The sequence below is a fragment of the Caretta caretta genome, chromosome 7 (assembly GCF_965140235.1).
Source record: "Caretta caretta isolate rCarCar2 chromosome 7, rCarCar1.hap1, whole genome shotgun sequence".
NCBI lineage: Eukaryota > Metazoa > Chordata > Testudines > Cheloniidae > Caretta > Caretta caretta.
The window spans coordinates 52,290,552-52,311,470 of NC_134212.1; the positions used below are offsets into that span (position 1 = coordinate 52,290,552).

Here is a 20,919-nt window from a genome sequence, read left to right on the forward strand (position 1 = left end):
CTATATTTTTTGCTCAAATATGAGAATTCAAGAATAGTCCAGAAGGAAGATAGGCAGTCCTTAAGAAAGAAGTATGCAATAAAAAAGATTACCAACCTGAAGATCCTGCATGTTCAGACGTGTTCCTTTCATCATCTTCAACGCAGCTTCCTCCTGAGAAGGAACACTTCTCATGATGTTGTTTCATTTGGGCAACTAGGCCTTGCATTTCTTTGTTGCACAGTTTGTATTTTGCACGCATGCCTGTCTTACCCACAGGTAGAGGAACTTCATTAAAATATTTCCAAACTAGCTCTCTTTTCTGGCCTGCTGCCATTATAGGTTTACCCTTCTCTCGTGAGAGAATGGTATGATAGATCTCAAATCAATAAAGGCTACAATGAGAAAGACCTAGATTTCTGGAATATGCTGCTCAAACAGTTTCACTTTTGTTTCTACTTCCTGTCCCTCCCTTCTCACATTTATCTCCAGACTTCTTCTCCTTGTCCAGATCTATTCTGCCCCCAACAATCTTCTATTCGTTGAACTTTTCAAAACTTTGCACTTTTAGAGAGTGGTAAGGGATTGACTCTGTGTACACTAATTTGCAGAGGGACAATAGGGTTGAGGACTATTATTTCTCACCTCTAGATATTTATTTAAAAACTTTTTTGCTGTTAACAAGCATGTTATCTCTGGAGACACAAATCCACAGTTTGAGAACTGCAAAACTAAGCATCTCTGATTATATCTTTTAGACTGAGCAACGAGTCATAGAATCATAGACTAGCAGGGTTGGAAGGGACCTCAGGAGGTCATCTAGTCCAACCCCCTGCTCAAAGCAGGACCAATCCCCAATTTTTGCCCCAGATCCCTAAATGGCCACCTCAAGGATTGAACTCACAACCCTGGGTTTAGCAGGCCAATGCTCAAACCACTGAGCAATCCCTCCCCACATTGGGAGCTCCATTGGGTAGATAGAAATATTAACCTAAATAATCAATACAGAAGCCCCTGGAACCCCGTAAAATTGGGTTCCTAATCCATGAACTATTGGAACTCATTTACAAAACTTTTCTTAAATATTACATGAATATATTGTCTCGTACTATAGAATTAGAATTTATAATCCCTATTCCATGATGACAGGTTTCAGAGTAGCAGCCGTGTTAGTCTGTATCCGCAAAAAGAGGAGTACTTGTGGCACCTTAGAGACTAACAAATTTATTTGGGCATAAGCTTTCGTGAACTACAGCTCACTTCATTGGATGCATGCTAAGGTGCCACAAGTACTCCTTTTCTTTTATTCCATGATGAGGTATCTTTGAGCTATAATGGATCTTTAGATCCGATTTTTTTTTGAGGGGAAAAAACCTCTTTAAATAAAAAAAATCTGATTTTTTAATTTTTATTTTATTTATTTATTTTTTAAATCCATTGATTTTTTTTTATCCACCCTGCCAGTAGGACAGAGTGATGCAACGTTATAAAACAAGCATTGCAAAACTACCTCAGCACATTGCACAAACACTTCTTTATTCCTCTCTCCAATTTCTAAATGAAGACATGCTTTCCAGCTCTGACTACTCTGCTTTATGTCAACTGTATCTGGGGACAGGACACTTGGCCCTGAGAAGAGGGAGCTTCCCAGCTGGAAGGAGTTAACATAAGAACGGCCATACTGGGTCAGACCAAAGGTCCGCCTAGCCCAGTATCCTGTCTTCTGACAATAGCTAATGCCAGGTGCTTCAGAGGGAATGAACAGAACAGGTAATCATAGAATATCAGGGTTGGAAGGGACCTCAGGAGGTCATCTAGTCCAACCCCCTGCTCAAAGCAGGACCAATCCCCAATTAAATCATCCCAGCCAGGGCTTTGTCAAGCCTGACCTTAAAAACTTCTAAGGAAGGAGATTCTACCACCTCCCTAGGTAACACATTCCAGTGTTTCACCACCCTCCTAGTGAAAACATTTTTCCTAATATCCAACCTAAACCTCCCCCACTGCAACTTGAGACCATTACTCCTTGTCCTGTCCTCTTCTACCACTGAGAATAGTCTAGAACCATCCTCTCTGGAACCACCTCTCAGGTAGTTGAAAGCAGCTATCAAATCCCCCCTCATTCTTCTCTTCTACAGACTAAACAATCCCAGTTCCCTCAGCCTCTCCTCATAAGTCATGTGTTCCAGACCCCTAATCATTTTTGTTGCCCTTCGCTGGACTCTCTCCAATTTATCCACGTCCTTCTTGAAGTGTGGGGCCCAAAACTGGACACAGTACTCCAGATGAGGCCTCACCAATGTCGAATAGAGGGGGACAATCACGTCCCTCGATCTGCTGGCTATGCCCCTACTTATACAGCCCAAAATGCCATTGGCCTTCTTGGCAACAAGGGCACCCTGCTGACTCAGATCCAGCTTCTCGTCCACTGTCACCCCTAGGTCCTTTTCCGCAGAACTGCTGCCTAGCCATTCGGTCCCTAGTCTGTAGCGATGCATTGGGTTCTTCCGTCCTAAGTGCAGGACCCTGCACTTATCCTTGTTGAACCTCATCTGATGAACCTCATCAGATTTCACAATCACAGCCGCCAATTCCTTTAGCACTCTCGGATGCAACTCGTCCGGCCCCATGGACTTGTGCACGTCCAGCTTTTCTAAATAGTCCCTAACCACCTCTTTCTCCACAGAGGGCTGGCCATCTACTCCCCATGCTGTGCTGCCCAGTGCAGCAGTCTGGGAGCTGACCTTGTTAGTGAAGACAGAGGCAAAAAAAGCATTGAGTACATTAGCTTTTTCCACATCCTCTGTCACTAGGTTGCCTCCCTCATTCAGTAAGGGGCCCACACTTTCCTTGGCTTTCTTCTTGTTGCCAACATACCTGAAGAAACCCTTCTTGTTACTCTTGACATCTCTTGCTAGCTGCAGCTCCAGGTGCGATTTGGCCCTCCTGATTTCATTCCTACATGCCCGAGCAATATTTTTATACTCTTCCCTGGTCATATGTCCAACCTTCCACTTCTTGTAAGCTTCTTTTTTATGTTTAAGATCCGCTAGGATTTCACCGTTAAGCCAAGCTGGCTGCCTGCCATATTTACTATTCTTTCGACTCATCGGGATGGTTTGTCCCTGTAACCTCAACAGGGATTCCTTGAAATACAGTCAGCTCTCCTGGACTCCTTTCCCCTTCATGTTAGTCCCCCAGGGGATCCTACCCATCCGTTCCCTAAGGGAGTTGAAGTCTGCTTTCCTGAAGTCCAGGGTCCGTATCCTGCTGCTTACCTTTCTTCCCTGTGTCAGGATCCTGAACTCAACCAACTCATGGTCACTGCCTCCCAAATTCCCATCCACTTTTGCTTCCCCCAGTAATTCTTCCCGGTTTGTGAGCAGCAGGTCAAGAAAAGCTCCCCCCCTAGTTGGCTCCTCTAGCACTTGCACCAGGAAATTGTCCCCTACGTTTTCCAAAAACTTCCCAGATTGTCTATGCACCGCTGTATTGCTCTCCCAGCAGATATCAGGAAAATTAAAGTGATCCATCTCCTGCGGCCCATTCCCAGCTTCTGGCAAAATAAAGGCTGGGGACACCATCCCAGCCCATCCTGGCTAATACCCACTGATAGAGCTATCCTCCACAAATTTATCTAGTTCTTTTTTGAATCCTGATATAGTCTTGGCCTTCACAAAATCCTCTGGCAAAGATTTCCACAGGATGACTGAGTTGTGTGAAGAAATACTCCCTTTTGTTTGTTTTAAACCTGCTGCCTATTAATTTCATTTGGTGACCCCTAGTTCTTGTGTTATGAGAAGTAGTAAATAACACTTCCATATTTTCTCCACAGCAATCATGATTTCATAGACGTCTATCTCATTCCCCCCTTAGTCATCTCTTATCCAAGCTGAAAAGTCCCAGTCTTATTATTCTCTCCTCATATGGAAGCTGTTCCATGCCCCTAATAATTTTTGTTGTCCTTTTCTATACCTTTTCCAATTCCAATATATCTTTTTTGAGATGGGGTGACCACATCTGCACACAGTATTCAAGATGTGGGCGTACCAGGGATTTATACAGAGGCAATATGTTTTCTGTCTTATCTATCCTTTTCTGAATGATTCCCAACATTCTCTTAGCTTTTCTGACTCACTTTTCTCACTGCACATTGAGTGGATGTTTTCAGAGAACTATCCAGGATGACTCCAAGATCTCTTTCTTGAGTGGAAACAGCTAATTTAGCATCACTTTATATATGTAGTTTCAGAGTAGTAGCCGTGTTAGTCTGTATTCGCAAAAAGAAAAGGAGTACTTGTGGCACCTTAGAGACTAACAAATTTATTTGAGCATAAGCTTTCGTGAGCTACAGCTCCAATGAAGCACAAGTACTCCTTTTCTTTTTATATGTATAGTTATTGATGGTGGATTTGGAGATTCTATTCCCCTTCCATTTGGTCAAGAGGGGAGAAATCTGCTGTGCCTCTTTAGAGCCAGGATTACACTCATTTCACTCCACTAGCTCAGCCCATGCTTAGGCGGAGGTAACAAGGCTCTGATGTGGCCTAATGCCTGCACGAAACCATTGCATATTGCTCCATGACACTTACTTGTTACAAAGCCCGAGAACGTCATGTTGATCCAACCGCCGATAAGGATCATGGGTAGAACATTGGTTACATTCCCTTTCATCATATCCGTCAGCATAGTAGGATCTATCAGGTACAGATTGAACACAGTACATTAAGCACTGATTACACGCTGCCTTCCCAGATGTTTTGTCACAGCCTGCCTTTCTGATGGTAGTTAAACGAAAACAATGTAAGAGGTCACTTAGCTTGACTGAAAAAGTGGGTTGTATATCAATAAGGAGTGAATGAGAGGTTAATCATGATGACAAGACCCCCACCTAGGTCTTTTATATAGTGCTTTTCATAAGTAGATCTCAAAGCACTTTACAAAGGAGGTGAATAGCACCCAGTATTAAGAAAGTGGTGTCACTTCAACTATGCAATCCATTACATTGACCTGAAATGGGGGCACAAAGCAAAACAGAGTCCAGCGTTCTGAATTCACAGTACTGCCAAGAATGCTATCTCCTGCAAGCTTTTTAGGACAGAACTCTACCTTCATCTCCGCAGAGCTCAGAGGTTTCCCCTGAAAAATTTCAGCTTGACTAGGAATTTAGAAAGGCAAATTGTTTCCCTGCTGGGTGCTGGAGCCAGCTCCTAGTTGACCCTAACCCCAGTTGACTTCAGGAGGGCTGCATATGTGGCAGAATTGAATTTAGCTTTTCCCTTCTGTTGCACCTCCCCAGGCCTTGTGGATGTTGGTGTTGGACTCTAGCCTGGGCTGAAATCACAAACTGTCCCAAAAGGGGAAAGGTGCCAAAAACTCCACAACCGATAATCATGTTATATAAAATTATTGTTGAAAGCAGAGAACAGAGATAAAGAGATGGTGAGAGCCTTGTCTACACATGGAGTTTAACAAAAAGGTGTCAATTTAAACCAATTTAGTTGAACTGGTGCAAATCCGTACGTGGACATGGATTTAAATTTAGCTTAAGTCAATTAGGAATGGGTTTTATGCTAAACTGAAGTAAGAGTGGCCACAAAGGGATGCAACTGAAGTAAGTCTGTAGCCAAGGCCTAAAAGGACAGGTGATTAAGGACTGCCTGGCTTCTGCTGAGGTACAGAAGTGTTATGGTAAGAGACCAGCACCATTTTAAGATAACGTAAGTGACAATACTTGGGATCAGTGAAAACTTGTTTTTACTAGCCATTTTTGATAGGACAAGGCTGCCCTCCCTTTGGACCACTTCTTTTCTGAAGAGCATTTGACAATATAGTTTGAGTGTAGGGTAGCAGAAAGCATATAACAGCTGTCACCACCAAATGTGGGGTTAGAGGGATTTGTCATCACTTAGCTGGGCCTTTTACTAACCCTGAAAGATGCTGTGACTGAACGAGATGAGGCAAGGAAACCAGGCAGCGTCACCATTTCCACTCCTGTGTCCTAAGCAGTAAACATATGGCTCCTGCTTACACCCACTCACCCTGTCAAATTCCTCCCCACACTCCCATTCCTCCTGCCTCTCTTTTCCTTTCTTATTAGAAATCTGACTTAACCTTGGTTTACACTTAAAAGTGATGTCAGCAGAACTAAATCAGTCAGGGGTGTGAAAATCCTAATGTAGCTATGCTGCCAAAACCCTCAGCTTAGATACAGACATATTGATGGCAGAGTGCTTCTGTCGAGGTAGCTAACATTGTGCGGGGACGTACTGTTCCTACACCAACAGAAAAACTCCTTCTGCTGGTGTAGGCTACATCTACACTAGGGTCTACACCAAAACTGCTATGCTGACAGAGGTTTCGTAGTGTAGACATACCCTCAGCCAACTCGGATAGTTTTAACCTTGAAATGCTTTGCTGTGACCAATTTGATAGGCCAATAATGATCTCCAAGTACCTATGCTCTGAGTAGGTCGAAAGCTTGTTTCTCTCACCAACAGAAGTTGGTCCAATAAAAGCTAGTACCTCACCTACTTTTCTCTCTAATATCCTGGGACGAACAGAATTGGAATGTGTGTGCCATCTATCGCCCCTCTGCAGTTAGGGAAGCCCATTTGTGCAAAGCCATCCACAATCTCTCAGACGTTGCCCAGAGTCATGGTCTTTTGGAGTAGGATGCAATTAATGGCCCTGCACACTTGCATCAACACGAGTCCAACGGTCGACTTGCCCACTCCGAACTGGTTAGCGACTGATTGGTAGCAGTATGGAGTAGCCAGCTTCTACAGTGCAATCTCCACGCGCTTCTCCAACGGCAGGGCAGCTCTCATTCTCGTGTCCTTGCACCACAGGGCTGGTGCGAGCTCATCGCACAGTCCCAAGAATGTGGCTTTCCTCATGCAAAAGTTCTGCAGCCATGGCTCGTCATCCTAGACGCGCATCGTGATGTGATCCCAGGACTCAGTGCTTGTTTCCCGAGCTCAAAAGCAGCATTCCACAGGGGTCAGCACCTCTGTGAATGCCACAAGAAATCTCTTGCCATAGCTACTATGTGTGGCGAAATCCATGTTGCACTCCTCTTGCCTTTGCAGTTTAAGGAATAACTCCACTGCCACTCGTGATGGTCAGTGCGAACAGCATTCTTGTCAACAGCTAGGGATCCATTCCTGCAGCCAGAAAGAGGCAGGGCAGGGCACGCAGCACACAAACCGTTGAAAGATGGCACCAAATGCGGACGGAAACACAGGGATTGCTGGGATGCGAAGCAATGCATCACGGGACATTGAGACAGGACCCAGGATGCCCCACGACCCCTTCTGCCTTTCCACAAGTCTTGGCAGCAAAAAAGAAAGAGGTGCTCTGTGGGATAGCTGCCCAGAGTGCACCACTCCAAATAGCACTGCAAGTGTGAACACGCTATTGCACAGGCAGCTGTCGGTGTGAACCAACCACAGCAGTTTTCCTTTGACGCTCCCTAAGCAGTGCTGTAACTGCCGGCACTGTAACTTTGCCAGTGTAGACGTGACCTAAGGCTAAAAACATGCAGGGGGGAAAACCCCCAAATGCTTATTCCTTATTTATTTAAAGCAACGAAAAGGAAAGCATAAGGCCAGTTTTTCAATTTTTTGCAGTTTACCTTTTAAAGATGTTAACCCCCTAAAGACTCTACCCAAGCTTCATGGCCTCACTTCAGCAGAGGGGGAGGATATAAGTGAGGTGATCAGAGGTCGGCAAGTGACAAGGCAACATAAAATACCATCACTTGTGAGCCCAATGCAATTGCTTGTAGACCCTAGCCAAACCAACATAGAATCATAGAATATCAGGGTTGGAAGAGACCTCAGGAGATCATCTAGTCCAACCCCCTGCTCAAAGCAGGACCGATCCCCAATTAAATCATCCCAGCCAGGGCTTTGTCAAGCCTGACCTTAAAAACTTCTAAGGAAGGAGATTCTACCACCTCCCTAGGTAACGCATTCCAGTGTTTCACCACCCTCCTAGTGAAAACATTTTTCCTAATATCCAACCTAAACCTCCCCCACTGCAACTTGAGACCATTACTCCTTGTCCTGTCCTCTTCTACCACTGAGAATAGTCTAGAACCATCCTCTCTGGAACCACCTCTCAGGTAGTTGAAAGCAGCTATCAAATCCCCCCTCATTCTTCTCTTCTACAGACTAAACAATCCCAGTTCCCTCAGCCTCTCCTCATAAGTCATGTGTTCCAGACCCCTAATCATTTTTGTTGCCCTTCGCTGGACTCTCTCCAATTTATCCACATCCTTCTTGTAGTGTGGGGCCCAAAACTGGACACAGTACTCCAGATGAGGCCTCACCAATGTCGAATAGAGGGGGACAATCATGTCCCTCGATCTGCTGGCTATGCCCCTACTTATACATCCCAAAATGCCATTGTCCTTCTTGGCAACAAGGGCACACTGCTGACTCATATCCAGCTTCTCGTCCACTGTCACCCCTAGGTCCTTTTCCGCAGAACTGCTGCCTAGCCATTCGGTCCCTAGTCTGTAGCTGTGCATTGGGTTCTTCCATCCTAAATGCAGGACCCTGCACTTATCCTTATTGAACCTCATCAGATTTCTTTTGGCCCAATCCTCCAATTTGTCTAGGTCCCTCTGTATCCTATCCCTGCCCTCTAGCGTATCTACCACTCCTCCCAGTTTAGTATCATCCGCAAACTTGCTGAGAGTGCAATCCACACCATCCTCCAGATCATTTATGAAGATAGTGAACAAAACCGACCCCTGGGGCACTCCACTTGATACCGGCTGCCAACTAGACATGGAGCCATTGATCACTACCCATTGAGCCCGACAATCTAGCCAACTTTCTACCCACCTTATAGTGCATTCATCCAGCCCATACTTCTTTAACTTGCTGACAAGAATACTGTGGGAGACCGTGTCAAAAGCTTTGCTAAAGTCAAGAAACAATACATCCACTGCTTTCCCTTCATCCACAGAACCAGTAATCTCATCATAGAGGGAGATTAGATTAGTCAGGCATGACCTTCCCTTGGTGAATCCATGCTGACTGTTCCTGATCACTTTCCTCTCATGTAAGTGCTTCAGGATTGATTCTTTGATGACCTGCTCCATGATTTTTCCGGGGACTGAGGTGAGGCTGACTGGCCTGCATCTTATTACTATCCTTATTACTTTGTTTATATTTTAAGGGGGGGAAATAAAAACAATAAGTTACAAGAGAGCTTTAGAGACTTGTCAGGAAAGCCACCTGCTTACTTAGAATGTCTTTTGCAATAATCTCTTAACATACCTGTCATTGGAGAAGGGGGCACTACCTTCCTTTTTGTTTTTTTAAAAAATCCATCCTCTGGGTTATTGAAGAAATACTTCCGTGTCAGGAAAGACTGAAAACAAAAGAAAGAGCAAATTCTAACTGGGCTGGGAACCAGACAAGTACAACAGAGTTTACAAACAGCAGAATTTCTCTCGAATGTTCAGGATGCATGCTTGTCATTTTTGCCTTTTTCATATCTCCTCCTTCCTCTCCTGCAGAGATGCAATAACCTCATGTACAGTCTTGCTCTGCTTTCCAGGTTTCATAGACTTTAAGGCTGGAAGGGACCATCCTAATCACCTAGAGTGACTTCCTGTACATTGCAGGCCACAGAACCCCATCCACACCCCTCCTATAATAGACCCCTAGGCTCTGGCTGAGTTACTGAAGTTCTCCAAATCATGATTTAAAGACTTCAAGTTACAGAGAATCCACCATTTACATTATTTTAAACCTGCAAGTGACCTGTGACCCATGCTGCAGAGGAAGACAAAAACCTGCCAGGATCTCTGCCAATCCTTCCCAACTCCAGATACAGCAATCAGTTGGATCTTGAGCACTTCAGCAAGACCCAACAGCCAGACACCTGGGAAAGAATTCTCTGTAGTAACTGAGAGGCCTCCCCAACTAGTGTCCCATCACTGGCCAGTGGGGATATTTGCTACTAGCAGTCGCAGAATGGCTACAAGACACTGTAGAAAGTTTCATCAGACCATCCCCTCCGTATGCTTATCAAGCTCAGCCTTGAAGCCAGTTAGGTTTTTCCCCTGGATCCCAGTAATTTCAATAACTGATTTGTATTTGGGCAGAGCTTCTGTCTTCAATGTCCCCCAGGTTAGTGTCTATCTCTGAAATTCCATTTGAGGCATCCACATCTCAAACATTATTGACTGTTTCATGCACAGAAGCCATTTGCTCCCAAGGAGACTTACACCTTACTACATTTCTTTTTTTCTCAAAGATGGCTTCCCAGTATTCTCAGAGACTGAGAACAAACTATTTATATTTTGAAAGAAATTAAATCAATGCTGATGGTGAATGTTTGATCCCGGTTGGGACCAATCAGCCCATGTCCCGTGACCTACTGCAGTGTTCCACATTACTGCTTTTCTTTTTAAACATGTAACATTTTATATACAAAATGAACACATAAATCTTACTACAAGAACCTTAACTACTTTAGGAACTGTCTGACATTTGAGCGCAAGTCTCAACTTTAACAATGAATTAATGCTACTTTCTGCACTTAATATTTGAAAAAGATTTGGGGGTCGTGGTGGATAATCAGCGGAACATGAGATCCCAGGGCGACGCTGTGGCCAAAAAGGCTAATGCGATCCTTGGATGCATCAACAGTGGAATTTTGAGTAGGAGCAGAGAGATTATTTTACTTCTGTATTTGGCACTTATGGAATCCTGTGTCCAGTGCTGGTGCCCACAATTCAAGAAGGATGTTGATAAATTGGAGTGGGGTCAGAAAAGAGCCATGAAAATGATTAAAGGATTAGAATATAGTGGTAGACTCAAGGACATCAGTATATTTAGCCAACAAAGTGAAGATTAAGGAGTGACTTGATTACAGTCTATTAGTACTTACACAGGGAACAAATATTTGATAACAGACTCTTCAATCTAGGAGAGAAAAGATATAACAATGCCCCATGGAAGGAAGTTGAAGCAAGACAAATTGATACTGGAAATAAGGGGTAAAATTTTAACGGTGAAAGTAATTAAACACTGGAACAACTTACCAATGGTCGTGGTGGATTCTCCATCATTGATCATTTTTAAATAATGATTGGATGTTTTTCTAGATGTGCTCTAGGAATTATTTTCAGGGGAGGGTTCTGTAACTTGTGTTATACAGAAGGTGAGACTACATGATCACATTGGTCCCTTCTGGCTTAGGAATTTATAAATCTATGTTCATTTAGGTCATCATTCTCTCTATACAGACTTCATAAAAAGACTAAAGAAATTCAAATATGCAGCTTCACACATGTACATACCTGTTTTGGAATGTATTTTCCATTTTCTCTGAGGACTCTGCTTCGAATTAGGACTTGGCTAAAAAAAAGAAATCCATTATTGCAGGACTATCGAAGATCAATATTAGAGAAGAGTAGAAATGAGGGCTGCAAGTGAGCTGTAGGTAAACAACATGCTGGACAGTAATTGAGCTGAGAAAGGCTGACTCAGCAACATCTACCACACAAATATAAAGACAACTTCTTATTAATGGAAACTAATTTCCAGAGTATCAATTTTCACAGTTTGGAGCATCTCACTCATAAATCAGGATGGGTGAGGAATAAAAAGGTCACCTCTTCCTCCTCCTTCCAGATTGGGAAAAGAAGATTTCCTGAGAGGAGGACAAATTAAATTGTATCAGATGCTGTATATGTACCCTGTGGAATGACATTTAGACTCCATGAAGCAACTTCATGGATTTTTGGGCCTCCTTTAAGCAGAATTTTCTGACAGATAATAGCAGCTTCTTCTAGATCTAAAGGCAATTTTTATAGGAAAACCAAAAATATGTCTAGCATTAAATAGAGTTCATTAACCAAAATCTTTGCTGTCCCAACTTAAACGAGATTTAATAGGAAATGTATTGTGCAAAGCAGCACGAGAATCAGTATAATTTTTTATACATAAGAATAGATTCCTCAGTTAGCCTCAGTCTTCATTAAGAGGAAGTAGTGATACTGAGGGTAAATCAATGGCAAAATTAGTAGTACCCAATGAAAAAAATAGTTGCAGCTCGAGATCCAAACATGACTAGGGACAGCCAGACAAAAAAAGATAAATGAACATAATGAATGAATACTCCCTGTCTGTATTACCTTTACACTCTCCAGCCTGTTTTAAGAACTCCTTCCAACAAAGGCATCTTTCCACCCTTTTACAGCAGGATAATTGAGTTTACATAGAAATTATTCGCATGAACCAGGTCTTTGAGTCATCTAGTTCAATACCCTGTTTCCACTGTGGCCAGTGACAGAAACTTGGGAACCAAGGGAATTTTTTTCAGAATGTTCATGAAATCCTCGGATGCTATATGATAAGCACCTCATAAAGGTCCATGAGGAAATTAATACATGATAGGATTTGAATAGTACAGTAAATATGGCCTGGGGCCACACAGTGAATAAGGAAAAGAAATACTGGATATCTGTTCATTCAGTAAGCTCTATCCATCAAGTTCATTGAATGAGATGGGGTCCAGTGGAAAAATGTGATCATGTAATTAGAAATTGTTTCATATTGCATACAGACAAGGAGTCCAAATTAAGCTTGCACAAGCAACTTTAATCCTGGCATTTCCTTACTTTTGACTTTGCAAACTTAATGTTCTTTTATCCTAGCTTTATTAGAAAGGCCGTAGGAAAACTTTGGTGCACTTGTTAACTTACCTGTCAGACACTTGTTCCCTAGTGAGCTTTTTGTCACTTTGGAGCAAGATGGACACGTAGTGACGAATCATCCCAACAAAGAATGTTATGAAAACAATTGGAAGAACCACCCATAACCGGATATTGGAGTCCAGCAGCAGCTCTGGTTCGCTCATCTTTAGAGTAGATTCTGGTAAACAAAATGGACCTGATTATGCGTTACATCCTGAAGACACGTAGCACTTTCCACTCTTCATTCGGAAAAATGGTGTGTTCTGAACTTGTATTTGCTAGCATGTGGTGACTAACAGCAGCTATCTCATGATTTGGCTCATAATTGTTTCAATTTTGTGAAATTGGTCCTTCTAAGGCACCAAGTCTATATATTTCTGGTCCGGACTTCATTCTGTTTGCACATTATAAATGTGATCAAGTCATGATGACTTGTACTTAAGCTACCATTAATTTTTAGTTCTGTGCTCCATTCCCTCTTCATCTATTAGGACAAAGTCTAATAAAGAATTCCCCTATGTCAGCTGCAACACTTTTTGAGTCAGGAAATTGCTATGTACAGTGTTTAGAAATTCCAGTGGTGGTTTAGTACTGGCAGCATGAGACCTCCAGTATGTGTTACTCAAACGGAAGTCCTCCATGATCACAGTTTTTCCCCCCCTATACATTATAGTAATTCCAATTCCTGTTGTTTGCTATCCAGGCTTTTAACACTAGTGTATAGGCAATTCAATCATTTCTTCTCTCCATATCCATTGGTTCCTTGATTCATTTTGTTTCAACATCTCAACTTTGTGCTCATTTTACCCTCTCCTTCTGCTATTAATTTAACCCCCTGACCTGACTACTCTGGTCAGCCTGTCCCTGAAGAGATTGGGCCACCTTCTGCTGAGGTGGAGGCCATCCAAATTACACAGCCCCCTCTTCCCATAGAGGAGGCCCAATGTTCCACATAACCAAAACCCTCCACTGTACGCCATTTACGTAGACAGTGGTTCACAGCTAGAATCTTCTGCCTTCCTTTGCTTGTAGGGCAGGTAGGAGCTTGGAAAAGGTCGCTTGAACATTCTTTTTCAGCATGCTTCTGAGTTCCCTGAACTCATATCTGTGAGCTATTCATTGACACAGTGTCATTAGTGCCAATTTGAACAATCACCCATAGCTCCTAGCCCGCTAACTTCAGAAGTGTGTCCAGTTTCATGTCTTGGCTCTGGGAAGGCACCACACTGCCTGACTCCTGCTGAATGTTCATTTGATTCTTGTGAGGACTGAGTTTCCTGCAATGATCATCTGCCTTCCTTGGATGGTTGAGGACTGCTAACACTCATTAGAACTACAGACTGACTTGTCTTAACTGCAGTTTTATCTGCTGTTAGTCACCCTGTGATTGATAAGCCGAGTTATGAATACAGCGATTTTTCTTCTGATGATAAGGACAAAGAGCATCAAAAATTACCCATCCATTACATGCAAGAAGGGAAGTTAAAGCAACAGTAGCAGTGGGGAACTGTTTGATCCTCAGGGTTGGTGTGTGTGGGCACCATGCCCCATTTGCCACGTGCCAGCGCCCATCACTTCTACTGTCCCCTGCCCAGCAAAGAGATCCCAGCCCCCTCCCTAGCACAGAGACCCCAGCCCCCTCCCCAGCCCAACAGCTGCATGCTGCAACCAGTCCAGCACAGAGACCGCAGTCTCCTCCCAAGCCCGACAGCTGCCTGCTACCCCCTGCCCGGCACAGAGACTTCAGCCCCTTCACTGGCCTGACAGCTGCCTGCTGACCCCTACCCAGCACAGAGACCTCAGCTAACTCCCTGGCCGGACATCCACCTGCTGCCCCCAGTCCAGCAGAGAGACCCCAGCTCCCTCCCTGGCCTGACAGCCGCCTACTGCCCCCTACCCAGTACAGAGACCCCAACCCCTTCTCCAGCCCAACAGCCACCTACTGCCCCGTGCCCAGCACAGAGACCTTAGCCCCCTCCCCGGCCCGACATCCACCTCCCGCCCTCAGCCCAGCAGAGAGACCCCAGCCCCCTCCCATCCTAACAGCTGCCTAGTGCACCATGCCTGGCACAAAGACCTTAGACCCCTCCCTGGCCTGACAGCCACGTATTGCCCTGTGCCTGGAACCAAGACCCCAGCCCCTTCCCCGGTCTGACTGGCACCTACTGCCCACTGCCAGGCACTGAGATCCCAGCTCCCCCGCGGCCCAACAGTCACCTACTGCCCCCTGCCCGGCACAGAGACCCCAGCCCCCTCCCCAGCCCAACAGCACCTACTGCCCCATGCCCAGCACAGAGACCCTAACCCTTTCCCTGGCCGGACAGCCACCTACTGCCCCCTGCTGGGCCAGAGACTCCAGGCTCCTCCCTGGCCCGACAATCACCTAGTGCCCCCAGCCCAGCACAGAGACCCTGTGATGTTCTGTACCTCGGGGGATCACCCAGTACCCTCATGTTCATTCTTATAATATGTTTGTGTGGTATCTAATGCAAAGTTTGTCATGTTGGGTGTCTTTAGAAGGCTTATGATGTACTGAGCATTGTTGTTATGGTAATGTTATGGATTGTAATTTCATGTATATAGTTATGAGGCTGAAAATGCATCCTCATGGCCTAAAGCAAGCCCAAGCAAAAACTCTCCAGAAGCAGAGGAGCAGTTCACACCTCATCGGGGCATGTATGGGACAACCCAGCCCAGCCTCACAGGAACAAAGGACACTGGCCTAGGCAACAACAAAGGATCTGTTGGACTCTCGAGTGAGTCACCCCCCTTCCTTTGGTCAGTTTGAGAATGCGATGAGGTAGTGCTCACTTGACTCTGGGGGGGGGGGGGGGGAGGGCAAAGCCAAGAGGGAAGAAAGGACATGACAAAAGGGAGAGACGTTTGCCATGCCCTTCTTCTCTCTTCCACCTTCATCTACAGACATCACCACGAAGCGATTGAAGCGCTGATCAAAGGGGAGAGCCTGGCTGAAGAGCAACCAGCCAGCCTGTTGTGAGAAGTTTGTAAGGGTACTGAAAGTGTTAAGATCAGCTTAGAATGCGTTTTGTTTTTATTGCATTTGACCGACTCTGACTTTTTGTGTTTTGATTTATAATCACTTAAAATCTGTCTTTCATAGTTAATAAATGGGTTCGATATTTATTCTACCTGAAGCAGTGCATTTGGTCTGAAGCGTGTCAGAGACTCCCCTGGGGATAACAAGCCTGGTACATAAAATGATGAATTCATATGAGCTTGCAGCGTCCAGTGAACATAACTTGACAACTGCAACACAGAAGTTCCTAGAGTTGTGTCTGGGACCGGAGATATTGGTTAGTGTCATTCGGCTGCAAGTCGCTGGGAGCAGCTTACATGCCAGAGGCTGTGCGTGAACAGCCCAGGAGTGGGGGTTCTCACAGCAGAGCAGGGTAAGGCTGGTTCCCAGAGTCAAGGATTGGGGTGACCTAGCAGATCACTGGTCCAGATGACACCAGAAGGGACCGTCACAGATCCTAACCGCCTCCCTGGCCCGACAGCCACCTGCTGCCTTGTGCCCGGCCCAAAGACCCCAACTCCCTCCCGGGCCGGACAGCCACCTACTGCCCCCTACCCAGCACAGAAACCCCAGCCCCCACCCTGTCCCGACAGCCGCCTACTGCCCCCTACCCAGCACAGAGACCCCAGCCCCCTCCCCGGCCCGACAGCCGCCTACTGCCCCCTACCCAGCACAGAGACCCCAGCCCGACAGCCGCCTACTGCCCCCTATCCAGCACAGAAACCCCAGCCCCCTCCCCGGCCCAACAGCCGCCTACTGCCCCCTGCCCAGCACAGAGACCCCAGCCACCTCCTCGGCCCGACAGCCGCCTACTGCTCCCTGCCCAGCACAGAGACCCCAGCCCCCTCCCTGGCCCGACAGCCGCCTACTGCCCCCTACCCAGCACAGAGACCCCAGCCCGACAGCCGCCTACTGTCCCCTACCCAGCACAGAGACCCCCTGGCCCCCCCGGGCCCGACAGCCGCCTACTGCCCCCCGCCCACTGCCCCCCGCCCAGCACAGAGACCCCAGCCCCCTCCCCCGCCCGACAGCCGCCTACTGCCCCCTGCCCAGCACAGAGACCCCAGCCCCCTCCCCGCCCGACAGCCGCCTACTGCCCCCTGCCCAGCACAGAGACCCCAGCCCCTTCCCCGCCCGACAGCCGCCTACTGCTCCCTGCCCAGCACAGAGACCCCAGGCCCCTTCCCCGCCCGACAGCCGCCTACTGCCCCCTGCCCAGCACAGAGACCCCAGCCCCCTCCCCGGGCCTTAGCCCCTCCTCACCCTTCGCCTTGACTCCGCTTCCGGGATTGATTGAACGCAGCCTTTCCGTGAGGCCCAGGAAATACGTAATTGTTAGGTCATCATGGCGAGACAGGACTCACTGCCTGGCGGGAAACACGAGTAGAGTCTGGAGCTGTCAGCGCGAACGGTAACCGCGGTTCTGTGGCCGTGGGGATGTCTCCTACGGGCCGCAGGGCCTCCCGCTTCCCTTCCTCCTCCGCTCCTCGGCCCGGTCTCCATGGTAGCGGGTGTTTGGGGGGGATGGTGCCCTCCGTCTCCATGGCAAAGAGGTTTATGGGGGTATGGCGCCCTCCCCCCGTCTCTGTGGTAACGGTGTCGGGGGTTGGTGCCCTTCCACGTCTCTGTGGTAACAGTGAGTTGGCACTAGTAACCCCCCCACGTCTCTGTGGTAGCGGGGTGTGTGTGTGAGGGGGTACTACCCTCCCACGTCTCTGTGGTAGCGAGGTGTGTGTGTGGGGATAGTGCCCTCCCACCTCTCTGTGGTAGTGGGGGGTGTGGCTGGATAGTCCCCTCCCACGTCTCTGTGGTAGCGGGCTGCGTGCAGGGATGGTTCCACTCCGCATTTCCATGGCAATGGGCAGTTATGCACAGCCGATAATGGGGTGTGTGTGGGGTATGGTCTCTGTGACCTCTGTGCTAGTGGGATGTTTGTGGGGATGGTGCCCCCTGACATCTCTGTGCTAGTGGGGTGTTTGTGGGGATGGTGCCCCCTGACATCTCTGTGCTAGTGGGGTGTTTGTGGGGATGGTGCCTCCTGCATCTCCGTGGTAGTGGGCTATGTGCGGGGATAGTGTTCCCCCACGTCTCTGTGGCAATGTGGTGTGTGTGCGGATTGTGCCCCTTCATGTCTCCGAGATAGCGGGTTGTGAGGCGGATGGTGCCCCGCACATTTCTGTGATAAAGGGGTGTGTGTGGGTATGGTGCTCTCCCACATCTCCATTGCAGCGGGATGTGGAGGGGATGGTTCCCCCCGTCTCTGTGGTAGCGGGGTGTATGTGGGGATGGTGCCCCCCCACATCTCCATGGTAACAAAGTGTGTGGGGGGATGGTGCCCTCCCACATCTCTGTGGTAGCGGGGTGTGTGTGGGGATGATTCTCCCCCATCTCTGTGGTAATGGAGAGTGTGCGGGGATGGTGCCCCCCCCCACGACTCCGTGGTAATGGAGTGTGTGGGTGGGGATGGTGTCCTCCCCCGTTTCTGTGGTTGTGGGGGGATGGTTCTCCTCTGCGTCTCCGTGGTAGCAGGCTGTGTGCAGGGATGGTGCCCTCCATGTCTCCGTGGTAACATGGTGTGTGCGGGCATCGTGTCCCCCCACCTCTCCATGGCAATGGGCAGTGTGTGGGGATTGTGCCCCTTCACGTCTCAGTGGCAATGCGGTGTGTGTGCATATGGTCCTCTCCCATGTCTCCGTTGTAGCGAGGTGTGTGGGGGGGATGGTGCCCGCCATGTGTCTTGCTGGAAATGGTGCCCCCTGTCTCCATGGTAATGAGGTTTGTAGGGGGATGGTGCCCATCCATGTCTCTGTGGTAGGGGTGTGTGTGTGTGGGGATGGTTCCTCCCTGTCTCCGTGTATGGTGGTGATGGTGCTCTTCCACATCGGTGTAATAGTGGGGTGTGTGCGGGTTTTCCTCTGCATCTCTGTGGTAGCGGGCTGTGTGCAGGGATGGTTCTACTCCACATCTCCATGGCAATGGGCAGTTATGCACAGCTGGTAATGGGATGTGTGGGGGGATGGAAAAATCATGGAGCAGGTCCTCAAGGAATCAATTCTGAAGCACTTAGAGGAGAGGAAAGTGATCAGGAACAGTCAGCATGGATTCACCAAGGGCAAGTCATGCCTGACTAATCTGATTGCCTTCTATGACAAAATAACTGGCTCTGTGGATGAGGGGAAAGCAGTTGATGTGTTATTCCTTGACTTTAGCAAAGTTTTTGTATGGTCTCCCACAGTATTCTTGCCAGCTGGATGAATGGACTATAAGGTGGATAGAAAGCTGGCCAGATCGTCGGGCTCAATGGGTAGTGATCAATGGCTCCATGTCTAGTTGGCAGTCGGTATCAATCGGAGTGCCCCAAGGGTCGGTCCTGGGGCCGGTTTTGTTCAATATCTTCATTAATGATCTGGAAGATGGGGTGGACTTCACCCTCAGCAAGTTTACAGATGACACTAAACTGGGAGGCGTGGTAGATACGCTGGAGGGTAGGGATAGGATACAGAGGGACCTAGACAAATTGGAGGATTGGGCCAAAAGAAATCTGATAAGGTTCAACAAGGAAAAGAGCAGAGTTCTGCACTTAGGATGGAAGAATCCCATTCACCACTACAGACTAGGGACCAAATGGTTAGGCAGCAGTTCTGCAGAAAAGGACCTAGGGGTTACAGTGGACGAGAAGCTGGATATGAGTCAACAGTGTGCCCTTGTTGCCAAGAAGGCTAACTGCATTTTGGACTGTATAAGATGGGGCATTGCCAGCAGATCGAGGGACGTGATCATTCCCCTCAATTCGACATTGGTGAGGCCTCATCTGGAGTACTGTGTCCAGTTTTGGGCCCCACACTAAAAGAAGGATGTGGAAAAATTGGAACGTGTCCAGCGTTAGGCAACCAAAACGATTAGGGAACTGGAACGCGTGACTTATGAGGAGAGGCTGAGGGAACTGGGTTTGTTTAGTCTGCAGAAGAGAAGAATGAGGGGGGATTTGATATTTGCTTTCAACTACCTGAAAGGGGTTTCCAAAGAGGCTTGCTCTAGACTGTTCTCAGTGGTAGCAGATGATAGAACAAGGAGTAATCTCAAATTGCAGTGGGGGAAGTTTAAGTTGGATATTAGGGAAAACTTTTTTACTAGGAGGGTGGTGAAACACTGGAATGCGTTACCTAGGGAGGTGGTGGAATCTCCTTCCTTTGAGGTTTTTTAAGGTCAGGCTTGACAAAGCCCTGGCTGGGATGATTTAGTTGGGGGTTGGTCCTGCTTTGAGCAGGGGGTTGGACTAGATGACCTTCTGAGGTCCCTTCCAACCCTGATATTATATGATTCTGTGATGGAGCCCCCCACGTCTCTGTGGCAGCGGGGTGTATGAGGGGATGGTGCCCTCCCACATCTCCATGGCAATGGGCTGTGTGTGGGGATGGTGCCTCTCCATGTCTCCGAGATAGTGGGATGTGGGGGGGGATGGTGCCCCCCACATTTCTGTGGTAATGGGGTGTGTGCGGGGATGGTGTCCCCCCATTTCTCCTTGGCAACGACTCTGTGATAGCGGTGTGTGTGTGGGGATGGTGCTTGCATGAGGTGAATTGAAAAATACTATTTCTTTTATCATTTTTACAGTGCAAATTTTTGTAATAAAAATAATATAAAGTGAGCACTGTACACTTTGTATTCTGTGTTGTAATAGAAATTAATATATTTGAAAATGTAGAAAAAATCCAAAAATATTTAATACATTTCAATTGGTATTCTGTTGTTTAACAGTGCAATTATTAGCAATTAATTTTTTTAATCACAGCTAATTTTTTTTTTAGTTAATCACGTGAGTTAACTGCGATTAATCAACAGCCCTAGTTAAAAGTCCTTTTGGGTCCTACATCCATCCCTGATTTTATTTGCCATTTTAAAAAATGATTTTTCAATAATATTTTCCTATTTAAGAACAAACTCTTTTTCTCTCTCTCCTATTGCTGTGTGAAAAACTAACAGAAACAGCAAGGGGAAGTGACTGACTAACTGATTGTAGTGCAGAGGGCTGGGGAAAATGAGAGACTAAAACCAGTGTGCTCTCAAATGTGCAAAATAAACAAAGTGAAATAATAGAGAAAAATACTCCATAGGTTCATAGATTTTAAGGCCAGAAGGGATCATTGTGATCATCTAGTCCAGTGGCTCTCAAGCTTTC

At 46.9% G+C, this 20,919-nt stretch overlaps 2 protein-coding genes across 7 annotated transcripts in view; one reads left to right on the forward strand and one right to left on the reverse strand.

Moving 5' to 3' along the window:
* The window catches only part of EMC3 (ER membrane protein complex subunit 3), a 28,849-nt gene extending 11,751 nt beyond the window's left edge, over window positions 1-17,098 (reverse strand). For 2 of the 4 annotated variants that reach the window (XM_048858933.2, XM_048858932.2), the window contains exons 1-6: window positions 17,004-17,098; window positions 12,713-12,881; window positions 11,306-11,363; window positions 9,273-9,366; window positions 4,572-4,676; window positions 97-153 (exon numbers count right to left, since the gene is read on the reverse strand). In XM_048858933.2, the coding sequence (XP_048714890.1) occupies window positions 97-153; window positions 4,572-4,676; window positions 9,273-9,366; window positions 11,306-11,363; window positions 12,713-12,867 (469 nt within the window). In that variant the 5' untranslated portion in view covers window positions 12,868-12,881; window positions 17,004-17,098. The remainder of the gene's footprint in view (window positions 1-96; window positions 154-4,571; window positions 4,677-9,272; window positions 9,367-11,305; window positions 11,364-12,712; window positions 12,882-17,003) is intronic. The other 2 variants (XM_048858930.1, XM_048858931.2) reach the window with 2 other exon arrangements.
* The window catches only part of FANCD2 (FA complementation group D2), a 188,853-nt gene continuing 184,993 nt past the window's right edge, over window positions 17,060-20,919 (forward strand). The window contains exon 1 of one of the 3 annotated variants that reach the window (XM_075130658.1): window positions 17,060-17,151. The gene's annotated coding sequence lies outside the window, so the exon portion shown is untranslated. Of the gene's footprint in view, window positions 17,152-17,569; window positions 17,627-20,919 lie in introns of those variants that run through there. The other 2 variants (XM_048858923.2, XM_048858924.2) reach the window with 2 other exon arrangements.